The 24,856-nt window shown below is 49.3% G+C and overlaps 2 protein-coding genes across 2 annotated transcripts; both read left to right on the forward strand.

Moving 5' to 3' along the window:
• Positions 1–206: 206 nt before the first annotated feature.
• On the forward strand, positions 207–755 carry LOC123413423 (auxin-responsive protein SAUR71-like). Its single transcript, XM_045106355.1, has one exon. It carries the CDS (start codon positions 306–308, stop codon positions 594–596), a length of 291 nt encoding a protein of 96 aa, XP_044962290.1. The 5' UTR covers positions 207–305; the 3' UTR covers positions 597–755.
• A 22,717-nt stretch (positions 756–23,472) lies between these two features.
• On the forward strand, positions 23,473–23,948 carry LOC123407088 (auxin-responsive protein SAUR71-like). Its single transcript, XM_045100129.1, has one exon. The coding sequence runs from the start codon at positions 23,553–23,555 to the stop codon at positions 23,838–23,840; it is 288 nt and encodes a 95-aa protein (XP_044956064.1). The 5' UTR covers positions 23,473–23,552; the 3' UTR covers positions 23,841–23,948.
• Positions 23,949–24,856: the final 908 nt, after the last annotated feature.

Genomic DNA, 24,856 nt, shown 5'->3' on the forward strand with positions numbered 1-24,856 from the left:
GATGGTATGATAGCCAACATGTTTGAAACCAGCAGTGGAGGTTGACCCCAACGACTGCAACGCCACCACAGAAGAGTAAACGCTCCATCTCTCTCTGTCTCTCTCCACACGCTCGAGTACTCATGATCCAATCAAACATGCATTCCATCGCCTATAAAAGGAGAACCCCAAGGCAACGCCAAGCAACACATACTACACACATGTAAATTCACATCGATCGAAATCTAACCTCTAGCTAACAGTTAGCTATATATACTATACTGGAGTAGCTAATATCTCCTACCTTCGTCCGCGATCCACCGACGATGAGGGAGCTGATCCGGCGGCTTAGCTTCTCGGACCGTGTGAGCGACGGCGGCAGCAGCGTGCCCCGCGGGTGCGTGCCGGTGCTGGTGGTGGGCGACGGCGACAACGACGAGGAATGCGAACGGTTCGTGGTGCGGGTGGAGACGCTGCGGCACCCGTCGTTGGCGGCGCTGCTGGAGATGGCGGCGCAGGAGTTCGGGTACAAGCAGGAGGGCGTCCTCCGCGTGCCCTGCGCCATCCATCAGTTCAGGCAGGCGCTCACCACCGCCGCCGTCTCCAAGGACTACTGAATACTGATTATCGTCTCATAGTTAATCAACCGGTCGATTTGTTCGGGTAATTAAAGAGCGATTCTTTGGTGCTGTTGACTAGTTGACTCCTAAGCCTCTCGTCTTCTCTTTTGCCTTTTTTGATTTCTCTGGTTGGTGATTGACATGCATGACATGAGAGGGTCCATATGTATTGTATGCACGTGCGCATTCAGAATGCGCATTGTCGTGGGGTATAAGCCTGACAGTAGATGTGTAGGGTACGAAAAGGATGAACAGAGTCCCAGCTACGACAAGGTTGTATGAGTTCAGGCCCTCTACGGTGGAGGTAATAGCCCTACGTCTCAGTGCTCTGGGAGCTTGTTGTCGAATGTAATATGGAATACAATGATTTGCTAACCCCTGCACCAGCTGGGAGGATGGCTTATATAGAGTGCGCTGTCCTCCACAACGGTTCCGGTACAGGGGTGGAGTAGTGGCGATTGAATGCGTACGTTACAGGTAACGTACGTCCTAAATGCTAATAAATGCACCGGGAAACGTACGACCGTTTCCCTCCACGGGGGTTACGATGTTCCGAGTGGCATTCAATCGGTTAGTTGGATGTTCTCCGAATGCTAGTCTCCGACTGGATGGTCGAGGACCTGTTACCGACTGGACGATGGGGACTCCTTAATTCAGTCGGAACTGACTAAGGGCCTTGTCCCTTATGAGGGGTAGTCCTTGGGTAGGACGTATAGGACAGACCTATGACCCTACCCTAGGACTATAACCCCATCATTAGTCCCCGAATGGATTGGGGTTGGAACGACGAAGCGATGCTTGAAGTTTGGATCCGACTGGAACGGATGTGACTTTGGCGTTGCTCGCCTCAATCCATTTTATCTTCTCTGACCAACGATCTGAGTGGAAATCTTTGTGGAACAAACTGTCGGAAACCGAGTGCTTCCAGGGTATCTCTTGACGTGACCAGTCAACTGACAGCGGCGGATTTTCCGGGATCCTCAAATTTCGGTTTCCGCGCTCTCAGCGGGGATGACGCCAGCACGCTCGAGTAGCGCCTGACGCCTCGATTCTCGCGCCTTCAATTTCTCCACTGATATCGCCGCGGTCGGTCGGGGGATAAGGTTTCGGGGCCACCTGCCAGCGACCCAGTCGGAACCTTACTTAAATCCCAGCGGCAAGGGTTTTTCGTTACGCCCACCGGATCTTTTGCCTTTGCTTCGTCCTCCTCGCCGCCTCCAGCGCACCTAACCTCTCCACTCCTCCTTCCCCTCCGCGGATTCGCAGCTTCCGCCATGACCAAGGGTCAGACCAGCAAGATGGAGGCGAGGAAGAAGAAGGGGAAGGCGGCGGCTCCTGCTCAGCGGCGGCAGCGGCCGTTGCCGGCGGGGTGGATCCAAGGTGACTTCCTCCCCTCCACGGTGACGGAGGGGGATCTGCTGCAGCTGGTGGAGCACGGGATGATCATGCACAAGTCTTGGAGGCTGCCGGCGGAGAATGAGGTCGAGCCGGCGCCCCGGGAGGGGGAGCGCGTCCTGCTGCTCAGCCATGTCTATCGAGGTTTCTCTCTGCCCCCGCATCCTTTCTTCAAGGGCATTATGAACCACTTCGGGGCACAACTTCACCACTTTCCCCCGAATGCTATTGCACATCTCTCTGCTTTCATAGTTATGTGCGAGTGCTTCATCGGCTGCCCTCCCCATTAGGGGTTGTTCAAACATATATTCTCTGGTAGATCTCAAACTATCAAACGACTCAGCCAGTCGGATGATAAAACGCATCTTCTCCAACTTTGCGGAGGCTTAGGTTTCCAGAAAAAGAGTCGGAGTAGTTATCCTGCTCTTCAGCTGAGTGAGTCGGTTAGGAACTGGCAGTCGACGTGGTTCTACTGCCAAGACGTTGCCTGCCCGAATGCCTCGACAAGGTTGCCTCCCTTTAGCTTAGATCGTCCTGCTCCACCTAAGCAGCTTGCGCTCACGAAGGTGGAGAAGATCGACATCCAGCCCCTGGTCGACGCACTCGTAGACGTCGTCAGAAGGGGAGTCACCGGCATAGATTTGTTGGAGATTTTCCTTGGTCGGCGCATACAACCACTGTAGGCTCGCGACCACGCCATGTGGCACTACACGGGGCCCGAAGACTCCACTCGGACCAACGTCTTGAGCGTGACCGAGGAGACGGTGGCGTCGTGGGTGCTCCAGATCACAGGCGCCTGTGAGAACCCCAGAGGGTCTCGGCGAGTGAGGGCTTTCAGCGCGGACAATCCTCCTCCGAACCAGGTGAGTACTATTTGTCGAGTGCACGTATCTGCCTTAGTTTTATCGCTTTCTTGAATCTCTGCCTATCGTCTGATGTCGCCGACTGTATTTTACGCAGAAGTGGACCAACTGGTTTTCTCCTGTCTCGAACGGGGACCCGTCCGAGGAGGAGGAAGAAGGCAGCCAGGAGGCAGTGTGGAGAGCGGCGAGTATGTCTCCGACAGTGGGGAGACGGAGGAGGAGTCTGGTGAAGAAGAGGAGGAAGGCGAAGAGCAGGACTCGCCGCCTCCGCTGCCAGAGCACCGGACCAAGCGCCGACATGAACCTACGGTTCCCTCGGCCCCTCCGGCATCCTCGAGTGCTCCGCCTGCTGCTCCCGTGGTTCCGAGTGCTCGGAGAACCAAGAGGGTCAGGGACGTTGTTGTCGAGCCCGTGGGTCAACCTTCCAAGGTGGCCAAACCGAGTGGGTCTAAACCTCGGACGGCTTTGCCGCGGATAAGGGTCGTCGTTCCCGTCACCTCGACGTAAGTGTACTGTTCCTATAACTTTCCTCTGATATCCGATTGGACTGTTGTTTTATTGGTCGAATGAATTTCACTCGACAGGGTTGCCACCTCTGCCACCTCTCCGGCGCGCCAGGAGGATGACCCCATGGACGCGGACAACGTCGTCTCGTCCCAGCCAGGTGCGTTGTAGCGATTCCGAGAGTTTTATACTATCGCATCGCGGATTCTGTCTTTGGTCTTGTCCCTTTCTTTTTCTGAGATCCCGCGCCGTTCGGTCCGGCAGGGGCGATTTATGTGGATGAGGGCGACCAGGGAGACCTGAGCAAGCTGTGGAGCCTGTCCTTGAGGCTGCCCCGCCAGTTACTGCTCTCGCCGCGGTCATGCCGCCGACTGAGGAGATGCCGCCGACTGAGGAGGCGCTGGTGGCTGCTGAACCGACTGGAACGGGCCTTGGGATGCCCAAGGAGCTTCCAACGATGCCAGGCCCGTCAAATGTCGAGTTCAACATCGAAAACCTCCCGGAGGATCAGGTGGGAGCGGCCAAGGGAGCCATGGTGCAGGCAGAGCTGATGGCGGGAGAAGCCAAGAAGGCATACGACTCCATCGCCTCTTTGTACCAACGAAGCTTGGAGCTGCGGGACGATATCCGAGTAAGTAGTCTAGTAAGTATTTGCTTTTCTCTTGTTTCTCTTGTAACCCACTGGGTGTGCTCGGATACCGTATGATGTTTTCAATGGGTTCACTCTGAGTGAACCCAGTGGGTGTAGTCTCCGAGACTTCTGTCGAGTGCTTGCACCGGCAGTTGTCTTTATGCATATTGTCTCTGAATTCGTAAATAATATGGTCGACTGCTAACAGTTGGGGCACTCGGAGTGCACCTACTGCAAGAGTCTCCGAGAGTAATTTTACTCAGGTCGGGTGGTATTAACCTTGTAGGCGTAGGTGTTGTCATGAATCTCAATAGGGCGGACCTGTTTGAGTTGCATGCCAGTGGGGTCACTCTCAGTGAACCCACTGGGTGCAGTCCCCGAGACCGCTGTCGACTGCTTGCGTCGGCAGGGGTCTGAAGAACTTAGACTTGGTATTGTTGGATTTGTCTGATCGTCTCTTGGCGCTGGCTGGTAGAAAACTTGCGAGATGGGGACAACATATGAGACTCTCAGGGCAGAAAAGGTGCAATTTGCTGGTGAGCTGGATGCGGCATTGATTGCAATGGCTGGAATGAAGGAAGTGCTGGCGGAACGAGATAAGTCGTTGGAGCAGGCTCGTCAAGTGAACAAAGCGCTGACTGCTGAAGTTGAGAAGATGGGGAAGCAAAGGTCCACGTTGATGGGACAAATGGATGTGCTGAACAGACGGTGTATAGCGCAGGAGAAATACGTCAGTGACTGGGCTCGGCAGATGATGACGCGTCTGGGTGGTAAGTCCTGTTTTTCCGAGTGCTTGTGGTACGTGCGTTACACTCGGCGCTGATTGTTTGCTTGCCCTGTATTTGCAGATTTTTGCGTGGACGCTGAAGCTGAAGCAGCTGACGTGGAGCGGTCGATTTGCGAGAACATTCCACTCGGCGAGGACGCCAATCGAGACCTGCTCGCAGCGCACATTCGCGTCGGCAAAGTTGGTCCTTTCGTCGGTCGACTGAGAGAAGTCGTCGGCCGGATCGACAAGGAGCTTTGGCCGGAAGATGAGTCGCGACACGAGATGGAAAACTTGATGAGTCGACTGGAGGAGGTCCCCAACCGAGTGCAGTCATGGAAGAAATCTGCGGCTCGCTGTGGTGCAGACGTTGCTCTGTCCTTGGTCCGAGTGCATTGCAAGGAGGTGCGTGAGGAGAAGCTGAAAGCATTGAAGGTCGCCAACACGAAGAAACTTCGATTCGAAGACTTCATGGAAACCTTCCTTGAAAGTGCCACCCGCATCGCCGACGGAGTCGACCTGGACACCTTCGTGGAGCCCTCCAGTCCTGGCGTCAATCCAGACGACTCGTAAGAAAACTTTATCCTCGGTATGCCAAGTGTTGATTTGTAAGAAACTTTGGCCACTGCTGTTCGCCGTCACATTCTTGTTTCGGTGTGGGTAAGCTTGATCCACACCGAGCCACTATCTTTGTTTGAACCTTGAATCGAATCTTTTGCTCTTCTGTTGCAATTTTGACTTGAGTTTTTGTTTGGCGTTTCTTGGTGAAGCCAAAGGCAAACATTCGGAACATGTTAGTTGTCTTGACATCTGCATGAGCCTCATTGAGGGTCCGTAGAATTTTCGATTGGATCTGTATGATCACCGAGTGGATCGGTAGGATCGCCGAGTGGATCGGTAGGATGTACTCGGAGGTCGAAGAGTACTTGGGCGATACGGGATCGCAGCTAGGTTGTCGAGTGCGACTATCAGGTCGCACTCGGGGCGATTTTGTACTAATGTAGTTGTTAGTTGTTTTGACGTCCTCATGAGCCTCAATGAGGGTCTGCAACTCATGTAGTTGTCAGTTGTTTTGACCTCCACCTGAGCCTCAATGAGGGTCTGCAACTCATGTAGTTGTCAGTTGTTTTGACATCCACATGAGCCTCAATGAGGGTCTGCTACTCATGTAGTTGTCAGTTGTTTTGACCTCCATATGAGCCTCAATGAGGGTCTGTTGAGTTCCCGAGTGTACCTGTAGGATACCGTCGGAGGCATGCGGGTGCTTAGGAGATTCTGGATCGCAGCTAAGTCCCCGAGTGTGACGTTAAGTGCACACTCGGAGAAAGTTAATACTTAGGCGATTCTGGATCGCAGCTAAGTCCCCGAGTGTGACGTTAAGTGCACACTCAAAGAAACTTAATACTTAGGCGATTCTGGATCGCAGCTAAGTCCCCGAGTGTGACGTTAAGTGCGCACTCGGAGAAAGTTAATACTTAGGCGATTCTGGATCGCAGCTAAGTCCCCGAGTGTGACGTTAAGCGCACACTCGGAGAAAGTTAATACTTAGGCGATTCTGGATCGCAGCTAAGTCCCCGAGTGTGACATTAAGTGCACACTCGGAGAAAGTTAATACTTAGGCGATTCTGGATCGCAGCTAAGTCCCCGACTATGACGTTAAGTGCACACTCGGAGAAAGTTAATACTTAGGCGATTCTGGATCGCAACTAAGTCCCCGAGTGTGACGTTACGTGCACACTCGGAGAAAATTAATACTTAGGTGATTCTGGATCGCAGCTAAGTCCCCGAGTGTGACGTTAAGTGCACACTCGGAGAAAGTTAATACTTAGGCGATTCTGGATCGCAGCTAAGGCCCCGAGTGTGACGTTACGTGCACACTCGGAGAAAGTTAATACTTAGGCGATTCTGGATCGCAGCTATGCCTCCGAGTGTGACGTTAAGTGCACACTCGGAGAAAGTTAATACTTAGGCGATTCTGGATCGCAGCTAAGCCTCTGAGTGTGACGTTAAGTGCACACTCGGAGAAAGTTAATACTTAGGCGATTCTGGATCGCAGCTAAGTCCCCGAGTGTGGCGTTAAGTGCACACTCGGAGAAAGTTAATACTTAGGCGATTCTGGATCGCAGCTAAGTTTTTTTTTTTGAGACCGGAGTCTGCGACCGCGGAAGAACTTTGAACCTGCAAAAAACTCAATCTGCTTTATATTATTTCACCAATACTTGTTCTTTACATTGCTTCAGTCGACGGTCACGTGTAGAAGCGCTTCAGGAGATCTCCGTTCCATGCTCGCGGCTCGTCTGTCTCCCTGTCGACGTTGTAGAGTCTGTATGCTTCATTGTTCAGCATCTTGGAGATGATGAAGGGTCCTTCCCAGGCAGGAGCCAACTTGTGAGGTCTTTGCTGATCCACTCGGAGCACCAGGTCGCCTGCTTGAAACGTACGACTCCTGACGTGTCGCGTGTGAAAACGCCGCGGATCTTGTTGATAAATGGTTGAGCGAGTTAGTGCCATCTCGCGCTCCTCCTCTAGAAGGTCCACTCCGTCTTGCCTTGCTTGTTCTGCTTCAGCTTCGGAGAAGAGTTCGATTCGTGGAGCATTGTGAAGTAAGTCACTCGGAAGGACTGCTTCTGCTCCGTAGACGAGGAAGAACGGTGATCGCCCTGTAGATCTGTTCGGGGTTGTGCGAAGACCCCAAAGCACTGAAGGTAGCTCGGTGACCCATGCGCCAGCGGCATGTCCCACCTCTCGCAGGAGTCGGGGCTTCAAACCTTGCAGAATAAGTCCGTTCGCTCTGCTTGTCCATTGGATTGAGGATGCGCCACGGAAGCAAAATCCACTCGGATACCTTGGCTTGTACAGAAACCTTTGAATCTGTCCGAGTCAAATTTTGTCCCGTTGTCCGTGATTATGCTGTGAGGTACACCGAATCTGGAGATGATGTCCCTGACAAACTTGACGGCTGTCGAGGCGTCGAGCTTCTTGATGGGCTTGGCTTCGATCCATTTCGTGAACTTGTCGACTGCCACCAACAGATGTGTGTATCCCCCTTGGCCTGTCCTAAATGGACCGACTGTATCTAATCCCCACACTGCGAACGGCCAGACAAGAGGGATTGTCTTCAACGCAGATGTTGGCTTGTGTGACTTGTTGGAGTAGAACTGACAACCCTCACATCGGTCGACCATATCTTTAACCATCTCGTTTGCCTGCAACCAGAAGAAACCAGTCCTGAATGCCTTGGCGACGATTGCTCTCGAAGAGGCGTGATGACCGCAGGTTCCTGAGTGAATATCTTCCAGGATTAGCTGTCCCTCCTCTGGGGAGATGCATCGTTGAAGAACGCCTGAAACGCTTTCCTTGTACAATTGGCCATCAATGACAGTGAATGACTTCGACCTGTGGACTATCTGCCTGGCCTGGACTTCGTCTTTTGGTAGTTCCTGCCTCAGGATATATGCAATGATCGGCACAGTCCAATCGGGGATGACAGCAAGAATCTCCATGACCAGATCAACCACAGCAGGTACATCGACTTAAGCCAGATCTGTTGAACTCTTTGGTTGTACTGGTACCTCTGTAAAAGGATCTTCTTTGACTGAGAGAAGGTGGAGGTGCTCGAGGCAGACGTCACTCGGGACTGGTCTCCAAGTGGATCCGAGTTTTGCCAACTCATCAGCTGCTTGGTTCTTCAGTCTCGGAACCTGGTGAAGTTCTAGACCTTCAAACTTCTTCTCAAGCTTCCTCACTGCATTGCAGTATGTGTTCATGGTGGGGTTCCTAACGTCCCACTCTTTCATCACTTGATTGACCACCAAATCCGAATCACCGTAGACCATCAGGCGACGGACGCCGAGTGAGATGGCCATGCGCAACATTTAGAGGAGAGCTTCATACTCTGCCTCGTTGTTGAAGGAATCGAAGTGTATCTGTAGCACGTACTTGAGTTTGTCGCCCTTTGGCGATATGATCACAACGCCAGTGCCGGAGCCATTCAACATCTTGGACCCATCGAAAAACATTGTCCAATGGGCCGAGTAGATGTGGGTTGGTTGCTGTTGTTCTACCCATTCTGCTATGAAGTCAGCCAGAGCTTGAGAGTTAATAGCTTTCTTGGCCTCGAACTTGATATCGCAGTACAACATCTCCATCGCCCACTTCGCCACTCGGCCTGACGCGTCTCGATTGTGGAGAATTTCCGACAACGGAGCATCAGAAACGACAGACACCGAGTGGTCTTGGAAATAATGGGCCACCTTCTTCGCAGTCATGTAGATCCCGTAGATAAGTTTTTGATAGTGGGGATACCTCTGCGTGGAAGGAGTCAGGACTTCGGAGACGTAGTACACTGGCCGCTGAACTTTGTATGCTTTGCCTTCTTCTTCTTATTCGACTGTAAGAACAGTACTGACGACTTGATTTGTAGCCGCGATATACAGAAGAAGGGGCTCTTTACTGAGCGGAGCAGTAAGAACCAGCTGGGTGGAAAGTAGGACTTTGAGGTCGTCGAATGCGACTTGGGCTTCGTCTGTCCACTCTAAAGTATCTGATTTCTTCATGAGTCGGTACAGAGGAAGTGCTTTCTCACCAAGTCGACTGATGAACCTGCTCAAAGCCGCTAGGCAGCCTGTGAGCCGTTGAACATCGTGTACTCTCACCGGCCTCTCCATTCGGACGATGGTCCCGATCTTTTCGGGGTTGACATCGATCCCTCGTTCGGAAACGAAGAAACCGAGTAACGTTCCGCTGGGAACACCGAATGAACATTTGGCGGGATTGAGCTTGATATCGTACCTACGAAGGTTGGCGAATGTTTCTGCCAAGTCAGTCAGCAGGTCGGAACCTTTGCGCGACTTGACTACGATATCATCCATATACGCCTCCACATTCCGACCGATCTGGTCGAGGAGACATTTTTGGATCATGCACATAAAGGTAGCTCCTGCATTCTTCAAACCGAATGGCATAGTGATGTAGCAGAAGCACCCGAATGGGGTGATGAAGGCTGTTTTTAATTCATCGGGGCCATACAGACGGATCTGATGATAGCCCGGATAGGCATCAAGAAATGACAGACGCTCGCAACCCGCAGTCGAATCGACAATTTGATCTATGCGGGGGAGCGGAAAATGGTCTTTCGGGCAGACCTTATTGAGATGCTTGAAGTCGATGCACATCCGGAGCGACTTGTCCTTCTTGGGCACCATGACAACATTGGCGAGCCACTCGGAGTGGTGAACCTCGCGAATGAAGTTGGCTGCCAGCAGCTTGGCCACCTCTTCCCCGATTGCCTTCCTCTTGTGCGTGGCGGACCGGCGCAGGCGCTCTCGGACGGGCCGAGCGGTGGAATCCATGTGCAGTCGGTGCTCAGCCAACTCCCTGGGTACACCTGGCATGTCAGAGGGTTTCCATGCGAAGATGTCCCAGTTCTCACGGAGGAATTGGGTGAGCTCGGCTTACTATTTAGGATCGAGGGTGGTGGAGATGTTAGTCGGGGCAGCAGTGGCGTCCGTCGGGTGGATGCTAACCTTCTTCGTCTCTCCCGTCGACTGGAATGCAGACTCTGAAGCTGGCTTCTTCGAGCGCATTAGGTCGGCGGGGTCGACTGTTTTCTTGTACTCGTCAAGCTCGAGGACGGCCATCTGCTGGTCGGCGATTCTTGATCCCTGATGCAGACACTCTTCGGTCCGCTGCCGATTGCCTGAGATGGTGATCACACCCTTCGGGCCTGGCATCTTTAGCTTCAGGTATACGTAACATGGACGGGCCATGAAACGTGCATACGCTGGGCGGCCCAGAATTGCGTGATAAGCGCTCTGGAAGTCGACCACTTCGAACGTCAGCTTTTCCTTGCAGAAGTTATTGTCGGAGCCGAAAACGTCGTCCAACGCGATCTGGCCGAGTGACTTGGCCTTCCGTCCAGGGACGACTCCATGGAACTGCATGCTGCTCTCGCTGAGTTTGGACATCGGGATGCCCATCCCCTTGAGTGTGTCGGCGTATATGATGTTCAAGCCGCTGCCGCCATCCATGAGGACTTTGCGCAGTCGGACTCCTTCCACCACCGGATCGACGACCAGAGCCTGTCTCCTTGGGGTGGGTACATGTGTCGGATGATCCGACTGGTCGAAGGTGATCGCAGTCTGAGACCATTTGAGGAACTTGGGGTTGGTAGGGGTGGCCATGTTCACCTCTCTGTTCACCAGCTTCAGTCGACTCTTGCTCTCAACGTCAGCAAAAATCATCAGGGTTGCATGGACTTGGGGGAATGGATCCTCCTTATCCTCCTCATCCTGTTCATGGTCCTTCTCACTCGGTTGCCCTTTGCTAAACCCCTGGATCAGGAGGCGACACTGTCGAGTGGTATGCTTCGCATATATGGGGTTGCCCTCTTCATCCATCTTCGTATGAACCGGACATGGCTGGTCCAGGATGGGGTTATTGAACTGCTTCCTCTTGGGGGTGAACTGAGCCTTCCCTTTGCCCTTGAACTTGGCATTGGTTACGCCTGCAGCTTCTGCTTGCGGAGCGGTCGGAGCTTTCTGCTTCTGCTTCCGAGTGTTGCCCCCCATCTCCATCAGCGACTGTTTTGTGCTTGCCGCTTCGGATGCGGTCCTCTTCTTCGCCATTTGCATAGCGTGTTGCTATCTCCATCATCTTGCTCATGGAGATGTCGCCTGTTCGGCCGAACTTCAGGTACAGATCCCTGTACCGCACGCCTGCCTTGAAGGCGCAGACTGCTTGATGCTTGGTGACGTTCTCCATCGTGTGGTAGAGAGTTGTCCAACGCTGAATGAAGTCACGCAGGGGCTCATTCTGCTTCTGGACGCAGTGCTGGAGCTCCACGAGGCCAGCAGGGCGCTTGCACGTCCCTTCGAAGGTCCCGATGAACACTCGGGCCAGATCTGCCCAGCTGTAGATGCTTGAGGGGGCCAACTGGTTCAGCCACGCTCGCGCCGAGCCGTCGAGCATCAGAGGAAGGTGCTTCATGGCGACATGGTCGTCTCCTCCTCCGATCTGGACTGCTACTCGGTAATCATCCAACCACGTTTCTGGCTTGGACTCCCCTGTAAACTTGCTAATTCCCGTCGCCAATCGGAAGTTGTGAGGGATGTCAGCCAAATGGATGGCTCGACTGAAACACTCGGGACCAGAAACGATGGTCCTGCTTCCACTCGGACGGTCAATATCGTGACCATCGCGGTGGGCTCGGCCCCTGTCGACCCTCCGCTGGGTGATATGCCCTCTTGCGTCGGGCCTTGGGTCGTAAGTGCCGCCGACTGAACGCCGATCATCATGATGTCAGGGCCCGTAGGGCCCACCCCGCGGAGGGGTGTGTGAACGGCGACGATCATCGGGATTTATGGAACGACTGCCTCCTCTGTGTCGCTGATGAGAACCAGGGCTATGAACTGACCGATGCGTATTCGCATGAACAGAACTATTGTAGATCCTGTTGTGCGACTGGGAGACCGCCGAATTTTGCTGCTGCGCCGTGTGCAACAGGGCGCAGATTTGTTCGATTCCCCTGCCAGCCTCTGAATCAGTCGGCTGAAGGGAATCGGCTATCTTGGCAGCCGCGGCCAAGTTGAGGAGAGGTGTGCGGAACAGCTCCACGTTGCTCCGTCGAGTGTGCCGACTGGCAGAACGGCGAGGCGGACGACGCGCGCCAGACGTTTCGCCGATCTCGTGCTCGTTCCGGCCAGCTTGACGGGGATCTTCATGGGAATTGGCCATGTGTACTTCTGCTGTAGGCCCGCGACCCGCGTACTCGGAAGAAAACTCAGTCGGAACCGAGCCCGAGCGCTGGGACGGCGGGGCAACCACAACTGACTCTAGAACCGCCACTTGTGAAGACGCATTCTAGCGCGCCTGGGCGTGTTGCACCCAACGCTGGAGCCGGGACGGCGGGACCGCTTGTTGCGGCGCGTGACGGCGGTGTAGGTCGACACCGGAGCCGACTGCTGGAGAAGAAGAATGCCGCGGGCGCCGGCACGGAAGTGCGTAGCCCCGCGACGGGGAAGCGCCTCGACGTCGAGAGGAGCATCCCGAAGCCACGCCGAATCGTCGATGATGAAGGAGAGAGCGCCGAAGAAGATCTGATGACCCATGCTCGAATCTCCACCGGACGACATGACGAAAGGAAGTAGTCGCAAACTCGCCGGAAGTCGCTTAGACGCTTGCCCCATGGTGGGCGCCAACTGTCGTGGGTATAAGCCTGACAGTAGATGTGTAGGGTACGAAAAGGATGGGCAGAGTCCCAGCTACGGCGAGGTTGTATGAGTTCAGGCCCCTCTACGGTGCAGGTAATAGCCCTACGTCTCAGTGCTCTGGGAGCTTGTTGTCGAGTGTAATATGGAATACAATGATTTGCTAACCCCTGCACCAGCGAGGGAGGGTGGCTTATATAGAGTGCGCTGCCCTCCACAACGGTTCCGGTACAGGGGTGAAGTAGTGGCGATTGAATGCGTACGTTACAGGTAACGTACGTCCTAAATGCTAATAAATGCACCGAGAAACGTACGACCGTTTCCCTCCAGGGGGTTACGATGTTCCGAGTGGCATCCAATCGGTTAGTTGGATGTTCTCCGAATGCTAGTCTCCAACTGGATGGTCGAGGACCTGTTACCGACTGGACGATGGAGACTCCTTAATTCAGTCGGAACTGACTAAGGGCCTTGTCCCTTATGAGGGGTAGGACTTACAGGGCAGGCCTATGACCCTACCCTAGGACTATAACCCCATCACGCATTGTAATCAAGATTTTGGATTTCGTTTTGCAAATTTTACCGGGCCTGGGCAAAATTCGGATTTTCGGATATTTTTCGGAAAATTTCGGACGAAAATGACGAAACAAAATTTGAAATTTGAACAAAACTTGAAATAAACTAGAGTAAAAACATACAGCAGAATAATTATCAAATACACATGTAAAATCATACAATCCATATTGTGACCAAACTAGAAGGGAGCAGTTTTTGAGGATCTGGCCGTTAACGTGGTCCCTTGTCCCTGCCGCTGCCACAGCCATGACCTTCACCATCTATGGGAAAGAGAAGAAGGAGGAGTTCTTGAGGAGGTCGAGGGCTGGAGGAGAAGGAGGCTGGGCACAGGTGAAGCATCGGAGGAGGAGGATGGGCAGAGATGGAGCGTCGGAGGAGGAGGATGGGCAAAAGTGGAGCGCGAGAGGAGAGGACGAGGCTGCAGCCGCCACACAGAGGATTGGAGGGGGGGGGGGGGGGGGGATGAAAATTAGGATTAGGAAACCCTGTGCAGCAGTTTTTATATTAGTGGGAGTTTACGTGTGCTATTTTTTACCATGGGCCGGGCTGAAAGTTCAAAATATATACGTCTCTTTTAATTTTTCAGTTTTCATGTTTATAACCATTGAAAATTAAAAAAATGAGGGTTTATTTTGTAAAGCCTTCAGGCCTTACTATAACACAACGCCAAAAAGTAAAACAAAAAGTAAAAACATAATTGAGGTGGATAACCTAGCTGGTTTTCCTATACAAATAGAGAAGAAACCCATTTTTTGTGTGTGTCTGTCAATTGTAGCCACTATTCTATGCAGCAAATAAATGTTTTGGTTTCTAGACTTTTCTAGTAGAACTGAGGGAAAAAATGCTTTCAGTTAATTTTTCTTACATGTAGTAATCTGTATATTCATTTAGAAAAATATACTCACCTACCTGCAAGTACAAGAAAAACTTTAGATATAATAGCGAGTTCATGATTTTCTTCATAACGCATTCTGACCTGTGCATTTGTTGGGCTAGATTGACCCGTGGCTAATTATTATTGGATTTAATTTCACAACTTTATTGCAAAGGTATATCATTTCTCAAATTTCAAGATATTGTTCTACAATTGAAATTGTTCATAAAGGTTGATAAGGTTTTGGCTAAAGACCTTCTGTTGATAACAAAGGAGGGTTTGCAGCTGGACATCGAGATCAGACCAATTCGTCCAGGTCTTCCTTGTCCACTATAATATACTCCCTTCATCAATAATATAAGAGTGATTTTGACACTATATTAGTGTCTAAACGCTCTTATATTATGGAGCCGAGGGAGTATTAGTGTTTACGTTTCTATTACTATTTTTGTTTAGAATTTTGAAATTAATTATAAACAATAGATTGCTCGCACATGAAATCGGTTACGTCTTCTCCATGAGTAAATTGCATAGAAGTATCATAATTGGGATAGTACGTGTAGATTGATAGCAAGTTTAATATTTTTTTATGTCAGTATAAACTCTAGGACAAGTCGTTACAAAAAGATCTAAACCGCGTATAAATACATACTGATAGTGTATCTGTCCGATGGGGCCCACCTGCCAAGTGCCGATGTAACAAGTTTTTTGCAGGAAATCCCCTTACTTTATACGTAAGCATATAAATGTCCTTTATTTCGCAGGGAAAAAGACCACGTGAAAGATTTTCCATCGAATTGGACTACATATATTACTTTCATTACCAGCAGCCTAATGATTTTTCAACATGAGACACACTATAGCCAGCTAGTAGAACATATTAGTACTTGTTTTAAAAAATATGTACTCATGCCATTAGTTATTTCCTCAGCACATTTCCATGCATGTGTGCGTGCAGCGACGAGTCGTCAACCGACCAAGATATCAAGAATCTAGCAGGAATGCTAGCGTCACCCCACTGGTCCGGGTCAATATTGGCATGCATCCGGCCTCCCTAAAAAGAGTCCATTCATTAAATATACCATTGCTCTTAGCATGGCTTCTAGAACGGTGAATTGGACCGGTCCACATCGACGGAGAAGCCTGACGTCCCTAGATAACTAAAAGCTAGCTTAATTTACGTGAGCTGTGAATTCTTGATCTGGAGCGACTGAAGAGGATGTTTCCCTGTAAAAGCTCTTGGGAACTTTCAGAGTCTATACGCTTCTCACACACGCCAAGCTGCTGGTCAAGGTCTAGTCTCGTACCACTGATTATCTAACAGTGACCCGATTAGAGTGCATCTGCCCGTTCAATCGGTTGATCGATCACATGCTATTTTTGGTGAAAACATTTTCTTTTCAAACAACATTTTTTTACCAACACAAAGGACAATGTTAATAAGGGGCGTTCAATTCAAAATTGCTTACTGGTATAGCTCTTGGACTGTTTTTTCTTCCCAAAGAACTCAAATATATTAACCAAATTAGTTCTACAAACAAGCCTAGATTTTTTACGTCAATGTATCTTGAGGCCGACCGTCTTCTTCCTCCTGAACGGGTCGATGATGTCTCGCCGCATGCCACTCCATTGGCACAACAAGCCTATTGTTTTTTTTATCGCTGATGTCACAGTCCCCATCGGAGTATCGTCCTAGACAAGGCATTCACAACCAGACGAACCACGTATCGAAGAGCCAGACCTAGCACGTATCGAAGAGCCAGACCTCCACTAATTCTGACAGGCCTCATGTCGGCATCGGAGAACGGACCTACGTGAGGGGGACGATACCGGAGTCTAGAGGTAAGCCGCTGCCATTGTTGCCACACCTACATACCCTACACAACTAGCTTCACCATTCAAAAAGGACAATAGGAATCCACATTTAGTAGTCATCGTTGCCGCCCACTCCGATGAGACGGGTTGAGAACTTATTCACTAGGCTGGCACCGCCACCACCATCGATGATGCACCACCATGGAATCCTAAGAGAAACATATCTATGTGTTGTCACAAAGACAATTGGGTTCCCCTTCCCTCATATAGCAAGAGAGGCGACCGGAGGAACAATGGTGGATGATGGCTCATCCTAGTTGCATCTTAGGGCAGATGAAAAAGCCCACATGTTGAACACTAGTCATGTTGGTTTCTTTGTCATTTGAGGGGTTGAGCCCCTAGCTGCTGTTAGCTTTAGAGTAGCAAATGAAATAAGGACGACATTGTGCGTCACCTAGATGATAATTGAATTGCATCAGCAGCCTTGGAAGTCGTTCAATCTCTCCCCACACTAACCATGCACCCCAATAGCCCGTAACATGGATTGTGTAGGCGTTCGGGCATTGCAACACGAGCCATGGTGTGCATCGTTGAACCAATTTCTACGGTTCACGTAAAATATATATTTCCATTGTGATATGGTCTATGTTGCGCCCGTATTTGCTACTAACCATCCTTGACAACATGGTTAGAGTTGCAATATCAACATGTACTATATTGCAATCCCAAATTGAGACACCACCGGGACACACATCACATGCCTCATCCTTTGCAACATGATTCGTATTATAACTGCAACATGGGTCGTGTTGCATTTCCCAAGCTGAGCTCCCACACGGACTGCAACATGGGCCATGTTGTAATCCCAAGGCTGAGCTCGTCACACCATCCCCGTCTTTCGAAAACATGGCTTGTGTTGGCGATTGCAACAAGGTCATGTTGCAGTCCGAGGTGGGTTCCCACAGACATGCCTCGCACAACCACGCGACGGACAACGCGGCATAAATTGATCAAGTGAGCGTTAGTCTTTTCTTTCAAATACAAATAATGCTCAATCTCCAACTCTCATGGACATGATATGCAAATCCCTAAGAGCATGGTTAATAGTATAGCCAACTGCTGGCTATAAGCCATCTTAGGGCATCTCCAATGGTTGTAAGATAGTTGTTGGTAATTTTGACACATAGAATTTTTGATGATATGTCATGCAATAAATGAGGAAAGAGAGCAAGGTTGTATGTAAATTAACCAACACCCTTGCACAAGCTCCAATGTAGAATGAGAGAGCACCTTATTTATTACATCACATCTTATTGGGCAAACTAGATACAACCCATTGGAGTAGTTGTATGTTAAGGTGTTGGTTGATGACATGGCATATTTTACCAACAACCTAACCAACAAACTGTTGGAGATGCCCTTATAGCCTACTTTATAGCTAGCTTGTACAATAGTTAGCTACAAAAAAGTACTACTTTTATCATATATGACCCACCTTTCATTCTCATAAAACACCTAGGAGCACGTGCTAGAGCTGGCTGTTTACGAAGAACCCGCTTCTCTTCTCTCTCATCCAACTCAGCAAAAATATAGTATTTTAATCCTTACAACCTGCTGACTGTACCTTATTGTACTTGCTCTAATCAGGCTGCAAGAATATTCAAATTATGTGGGCTACAACTAGCTCTTGAAACGTGGGCTTTGCTTTTCGAACCCTGTACTGCTATCGCGTAAAGATGGTAGATGTACCGTAGGACTAAAGCTAGACTAGGCAAAGATTTTATGGTCGAGAGAGATGTAAGAATTGGCTGCATGATTCTGGTCGGTGATGCTTCTCCCGGACAACTCTAGTTTGAGGAGTTCAAGGAGATGTATATGGACCTAGTCATGCCAAGAGAATAGTCGTCCGTTGTGTCACATGCAATCTCAATCTCAGTCAGTAACGCAATTAAGCACGTGTGTGCGAGAAGTAAGTAGGACCAGTAAAACCTGCCAAAGGCGGATGTCTCGTTCGTGACAGAAACGACCATACGTGGAGTTGCTCGTCCAAGTAAACAGCTTCCGTCGGAAGCTCGGCCACACCTTCGCCGGGCGTCCAGAGGTCTACGATATTGATCCACATGGAGATGGAGCCATGGAGGTATCGATCGCCCAAATTATGTAACCTCTCCATGAAAATTCTACTACCAGGACATGTCATGTACAGTATGTACGTAGTCCTGCCCGACCGGCTGGTTCGTCCTGTAGAGTACGGGTTGGTGGCAACTGGCAACGTGTGATGCGGTCCGTGCTGTGTTCAAGCCGCGCGCTCGGGTAAATTCGCCGATCGACTCGTCCAACACCATGGCCGGTGGCCGGAACCATGGCTGAGCCACCGTTGGCGGCTTGATTAGTATTAAGGGACTCTTTGATTCCCGGCCACACTTTATCGCCCTTTATCACATCTCATGTTTGACAATTTTGATCAAGTTATATCTGTGTTTAGTTCTAGTCATATCTAAGGCAAGATTTTTTTATAAAACCCAACCTGCCGTATACACAAAAGGTGACAAGATTTCTTTAGACAAGTCAAAGTGTGATTAACAATTTAAACACCTTGAGTAAGGTAGGTGTGGCAAAAAAAAACTGATTATATATGACAAAGATAGTCACAATCCAAACAACCCTTAAATAGATTAATTAATTATTAGGTGGCTCAGCTGGACCAATCTATGGAACTTGCAAGCACAATTTTTTTTTCTAGAAAAGAAGGACTGCCCTCTGCATCAATGCAACGCACGAAATCATTTCATTAATTAAAGTTCGATAAACAATCTTTGGTAGGGAAGCTTGCAAGCACACGTGTGAGTGTTACATATATATGCACCCCATTTTATTGACGAAACACTATTTGTTACTGAGAAAGTTGTGAGGATTCTAACATGGACGTTGAAACAGAAAGGAAAAAAGTAATCTCTTGCCCAAAGCATCACCAATGCTGATTTGTCCGGCCATCTCTCAAGTCATCGTGCTTGGATCGTCTTCTTTTGCGGTTCCGGGAATCCCTCGCTCCAACCCTAATCCCCGGTTCCCACCAAATACAATCTGAATATAAGTCCTGGTCTATGCATGAGTTTAGTGATCAACAAGCTGATACCGCCTCTGAACTTGGAGCCAGCCTGAGATGCTAGAGCTTGGTGCCTCTTGGAAAAATCAACCGCTGACACGAAGATTGGTGGAAGAAGCACCATCACCTTCTTTTAATTAACAGAATCTTGAGGCCAACAACGTGGTCCAGGGCATTCAGCCGTGAGGTCATGAGGTTGTAGGTCTTGTGATGTCAATTTGTTTGCGTGCCTAGGGAGGACTGATACCTCAGTTACCTTTTATTTTCAATTTGCAGGTTTTTGTATACGTACTAGTTATGCATGACATGTGCCAAACTGGCGACCTTTGATATGACCATCATAATTAATGAGCGAACCACAAAATGTACAAACTGATTGTGATATCGAAAACTTGCAAACACCAGAGCTTTAGTGCAACAGAAATTTAGAAAAAGATTGTGCGAAGAACATGGCCCATGCAAATTTCGCTGGGGAATAACGAACCCCCTACAATGCCCACCGCCATGTACACTTATCATATCGTGCACTCCAAGCACCCCTTGTCGACCTTGCCATCTCAAGATCCTCCACGGTGCTCCTTGTGTTTTGACTTTATAAGTCAACCTTCAAGTGATCTTGCTCAAGTTCTTGTCCATTGTCCCATGTACATGTTCTCCATAATGGTTGGTGATGATTTTTTTTTGTTGCACACTTTATAATTGTCTAATGAAAGGCCTAAGGGAGTACCACTGTGTTTATAAATTATCTACAATCTACACAACTTGCACATTACATGATGTCGATCTTTTGGTGCATCATTCCATTGCAATCCACATACACTTAGCTAGATTAGGATGGTTGTTTAGTTATAATTGGATCCTGAAAGAGTTGTAAACTTCTGTGAACTAGATCGCCATGGTCCAGGTAAACTTAATACGGACCCCCCTCCCCCCCCCCAAAAAAAAAAGAAATGAGATAAACCATGTGCTCCAAATCCGATATGTAACTCACGTGCGCATGTGATGCTCATGCACACTCACCGCCTCCTTCTAGAGAAAAAGGCGTGCGTCCCTCTTTATATATAAAACACCGACCAACATACAAGACCCATACAACTCAACACCACGATAAGGCATGCTACATGTGTTTTTAAGAATATCTAAAGAACATATGTCCTATGATCCTAGAGTTCCAAGGTGGCACCTTCAAGAGAGGCACGATAACAAAACACCACCACCACCTGATTCAGAGATCAAGGTTTCCCCTGAAGTAACCCGAAGGATGAAGAGGAGCCGCGGCGATGTCTTCAAAGAGACGACACCCATAAGCGCCGGCGCTCTGAGCGAGGGGGGGTCTTCGTCCTCGCAAGTCCTCTTTGCCTCAGATGCGTGGAACAGGAAACCACAAGCTCTGGTGACCATGCGGCCGACACGTCAATAGCAGCCAGTTGATATCCGAGCTGTGAGCTCTGCCTACGAGCCCCGCTTCTCCCATGTCTAGGACCGCCGCCCCCGCACTCAAGGCCCCAACTCCAACCCCACTTAGACTTGTAGCCACGACGATCAAAGAAGCGGGCAGGAGGGCACCTCCTTGCCCTCCCCTGGACGGCACACGGGCCCAAGCCCCTCCCGGGCTGGCCAGATCTAACCTCCACCACCTCGCCTTGCCCCGGGCAAGCAAATGGTGAGTTCCGTGGTGACATGACACAACCAGATGGGGGGCAAGAATGACTTCGTGGCCCCTGGTGAAGATATCGCCCCTCAATGGTGAACAACACTGAGACAGGTCCAACTCCAGATCCATCCAGCACCAACGCCAAGCAGAGGAGGGAGAGGAGCATCCACCATTGTCGCGTCGCCCGCTCTACCAGGCGACGACCACAGCAGAGCCGGCCACCCACTTCCCATGCCGACCTCGACCCTCATAGCGCAAGGCCAAATCTGAACCAGACGCACCAAGGCGACCCGAATCCCGAACATGCCACAACCAGCCCATCCTTGCGCCATCCCACAACCGAAGAAACCCCATGGTGAGGTGACGCACACCGGCCACGACCGTCGGAACACCAGATTTGGAGGAGCCCAGACCAGGCCGGGACCTTCTCCACGAACACGAGCTCGCCCGCCCCAAGAAGCACACCACACCATCACCGAGCGCCTGCTCCCCCGCCGCCAACGCCCATTGTGCGCCGCCACGCCCATCGCTAGTGCAACGCAACCACTCGATGCCGCTGTCTCGAGCCAACCACCCCCGAGCGAGAGGAGGAAAGTCCCCGCCGCCACCCGTCAGCACGACGAGGCGACGGCAAGGAAAGGGTAGGGAGGAGGGGGCCTGAGGTCCGGCCGGAGCGATGCCGGGGAGGGGTGTGGAATCTAACGCCAGCTCTCTTTTTTTGCGGGTAAGTGCCAGCTCAACGAGCCGTTTGACTATTACTGGTCAATCGAGTTATTTCCAGGTGCAAAAGCATTGGAAAAAGTTGAGAAGTTGCGCTGGTTGATCATACAATTGATATCATTCGCTGTCTCTGGTCGATAGCGCTGTCAACATCAAATCCTATCCCATCATACAATACCATTTTGCATGCATGTTAATTAGAACCCCCAAAGTCCACCTCGCACCTAGAAAAAGAAGAATTTGTAGGGCAGAACACAATCATACAAGCATGTGGCGCCGTCTAGTAGCTGCCGGTGGTAGCTAGCTAGGTCTGCTTTCAGTATTTTCCAAACTGATTAATCCACGACGAACTCATCTTCTGAACGTGACAGAGGGACAATTCTTACTCTTCATGGTTTGTTAACTGGTACTCCCTCCGTTCCAAAATATAAGACCTTTTATAGATTTTATTAGAAGACTACATACAGAGCAAAATGAGTGAATATACACTCTAAAATATGTCTATATACATCCGTATATAGTTTATAGTGTAATCTTTAAAATGTCTTATATTTAGAAACGAAGAGAGTACAAAATATGTAATTAGATCGATCATGCATGCACATCCAGATTCCAGTTGTATGCGTACGTTTATTGGAAACTCTGCGTGAGGCACTCATACACCTACATGTTAGAGGATGGAGATGCATATTTTTCATCATCTGATTTTTTTAGAAAAGGAGGATGACCCCTCTGCATCTGCGAGATGCATACGGTCACTTTATTAATAATTTTAAGGACCTTATAAAGTATTACAACAATAAGCCTGAATCCACCATCTTGGCAAAAAGTGCCGCTACTCCTATCCATATGATGCAGGGGTGCTAGCTGGGCCCCTACCCAGACTACTCAGCCTAACATCAAAAGCCGGAAGCCCCAGCCGAGCCACATACCGGGTCTTGGGCACAAATCGGTCCGACGCACTCGTGTGCTGTCGCCGCCATCTTCCACCGGTCATCATCTGTATGCATCAATATAGTATATATGTCATGAAAAAAAACCCAGGTACATCTCTGATTAGCTCAATGAAGGAACATATATACATCTCTTTTTTTTTTTGAAACGGAGGCAAAAGCTTTGCCTCATCGCATTAATTAAGAAGAGTGCATAACAAGGTTGCGGTTACAAGGCCACTCAGGCCGAAGTGGGAAACAAGTTAACTATCTTCCTAAAAAATGTTCCCAAAGTGCTTAGCTCCCGCTTCCTATAAGAGAGTTTATTACATATATACATCTCGAAGAAGCATAAACTCTCTTATAGTCAAATTAATGTTAATTTGGAAAAAAGATCAATGCCCATGCATGATCTAGATATATAATACTAGTTAATTAATCCAATCTAACGGCCGGTCATCAACTTTTAAAAGTCTTATTCCATTAGCTATAGCTGGGTAATTGAGGGGCAATAGTACCTCATTAGTATATTATAACGCGTGTAGCTAACCAAATTCCATGGTCATAACTTTCAACGATGCTGATGATACGATAGCCAACATGTTTGAACCCAGTGGAGGTTGACCCCAACCACGACCGAAACGCCACCGAAGAACAGTAAACCTTCCACATCTCTCTCTCTCTCTCTCTCTCCTTGCCACATCTCTTTCTCTCTCTCTCTCTATAACCACAAGCTCGAGAAATCGTGATCCAAATATCCAATCAATCATTCGATCGCCTATAAAAGGAGAGCCCCAAGCTAACGCCAAGAAACACAAAAACACACATGTAAATTCACATCGATCGAAATCTAACTTCTAGCTAACAGGTAACAGCTAGTTACAGTACTACGCTCGTCAGCGATCCACTGACGATGAGGGAGCTGATTCGACGTCTCAGCCTTTCGGACCGGGTGAGCGACAGCAACAACGGCGGCGTACCGCGCGGGTGCGTGCCAGTGCTGGTGGTTGGCATCGGCAACGAGGAATGCGAGCGGTTTGTCGTGCGGGTGGAGGCGCTGCGGCACCCTTTGCTGGCGGAGCTGCTGGAGATGGCGGCACAGGAGTTTGGGTACAAGCAGGAGGGCATCCTCCGCGTGCCCTGCGCCGTCCACCAGTTCAGGAAGGCCCTCACCACCGCTGCCGTCTCCAAGAACTACTGATTAGTACTAATTAATTGTCTACTTGATCCATCGGTGGACTTCTTCGGGTAATTAAGGAGCGATCTGTTTGAGATCAAATGATTGAACTGTTATTGATCGACAGTTACACAAACTACTTATATGATATGAAGAGACGCGAGGATCGCGAGAAGATGGGTCGATTCCAAAAAAGAGAGAGAGGCGTCGTTGGCGGAAGAAACCGCGTGTCGGGTTGGGTAAGAGGAGATTTCCCCTTAATTACAACACTTTATCTAATCTACGTTTGATCATGTAGAATCATTTCATAATTGTTCGTGTAGCGCTATCATCTCAAAAGAATTCTTCTTCAAAAGTTAAGCATAAAATCTTTGATGAGAACTTAAAATATAAATTCACAAAGAAAAATAGTGTAATGTGATGTTTTGAACAAGGTTATCTTAAGAGGAGACTCTTCCTCACACCTGTTAGTTCTGAAGTCGTCGCACTGAATTCCATGAACATATTTTGCAACTTAGAATTAGATAGAGACTTCATGAATAAAATAGCAAGGTTGTCACATGATTTAACATGTAATATGTTTATTTACCCGCTTTTCCGAAGGTCATGGTGAAGATACACTTAGGAGAAATATGCTTATCGATATTACTCTTGATGTATCATATTTGCACCTATGCAACACATGCCGTAATATATTTATAGATAATGGTAAGTATTTCTGTTAAACCAATTTCACATGATAGTTGTATGTGGCTTATCATTCTGCGAATCCATACACATTCACATGATGTTTCAAATAATTAAATTATTTTAGAATGATTGGTAGATATTGCCATCAAAGATTGTTTTGAAGACTTACATGACATAGCAGTACCATCATGTAGGAATATAAAGTCGGTGTATGATATGGCATTATGGGGATCAAATAAATAGTCAGCATCTATGTATCCAATTATATCAGTCCTGATTTCTATGGAACTCGAAAAATAGTTCAAGATCTTTGTGCCTTGGAGATACCGAAAGATATTCTTCACTCCAGA

The sequence above is a fragment of the Hordeum vulgare genome, chromosome 7H (assembly GCF_904849725.1).
Source record: "Hordeum vulgare subsp. vulgare chromosome 7H, MorexV3_pseudomolecules_assembly, whole genome shotgun sequence".
Lineage (NCBI taxonomy): Eukaryota > Viridiplantae > Streptophyta > Magnoliopsida > Poales > Poaceae > Hordeum > Hordeum vulgare.

Bases quoted from the DNA above. Each gene is read 5' to 3' on its own strand.
- LOC123413423 (XM_045106355.1), top strand. From the start codon at position 306: ATGAGGGAGCTGATCCGGCGGCTTAGCTTCTCGGACCGTGTGAGCGAC.
- LOC123407088 (XM_045100129.1), top strand. From the start codon at position 23,553: ATGAGGGAGCTGATTCGACGTCTCAGCCTTTCGGACCGGGTGAGCGAC.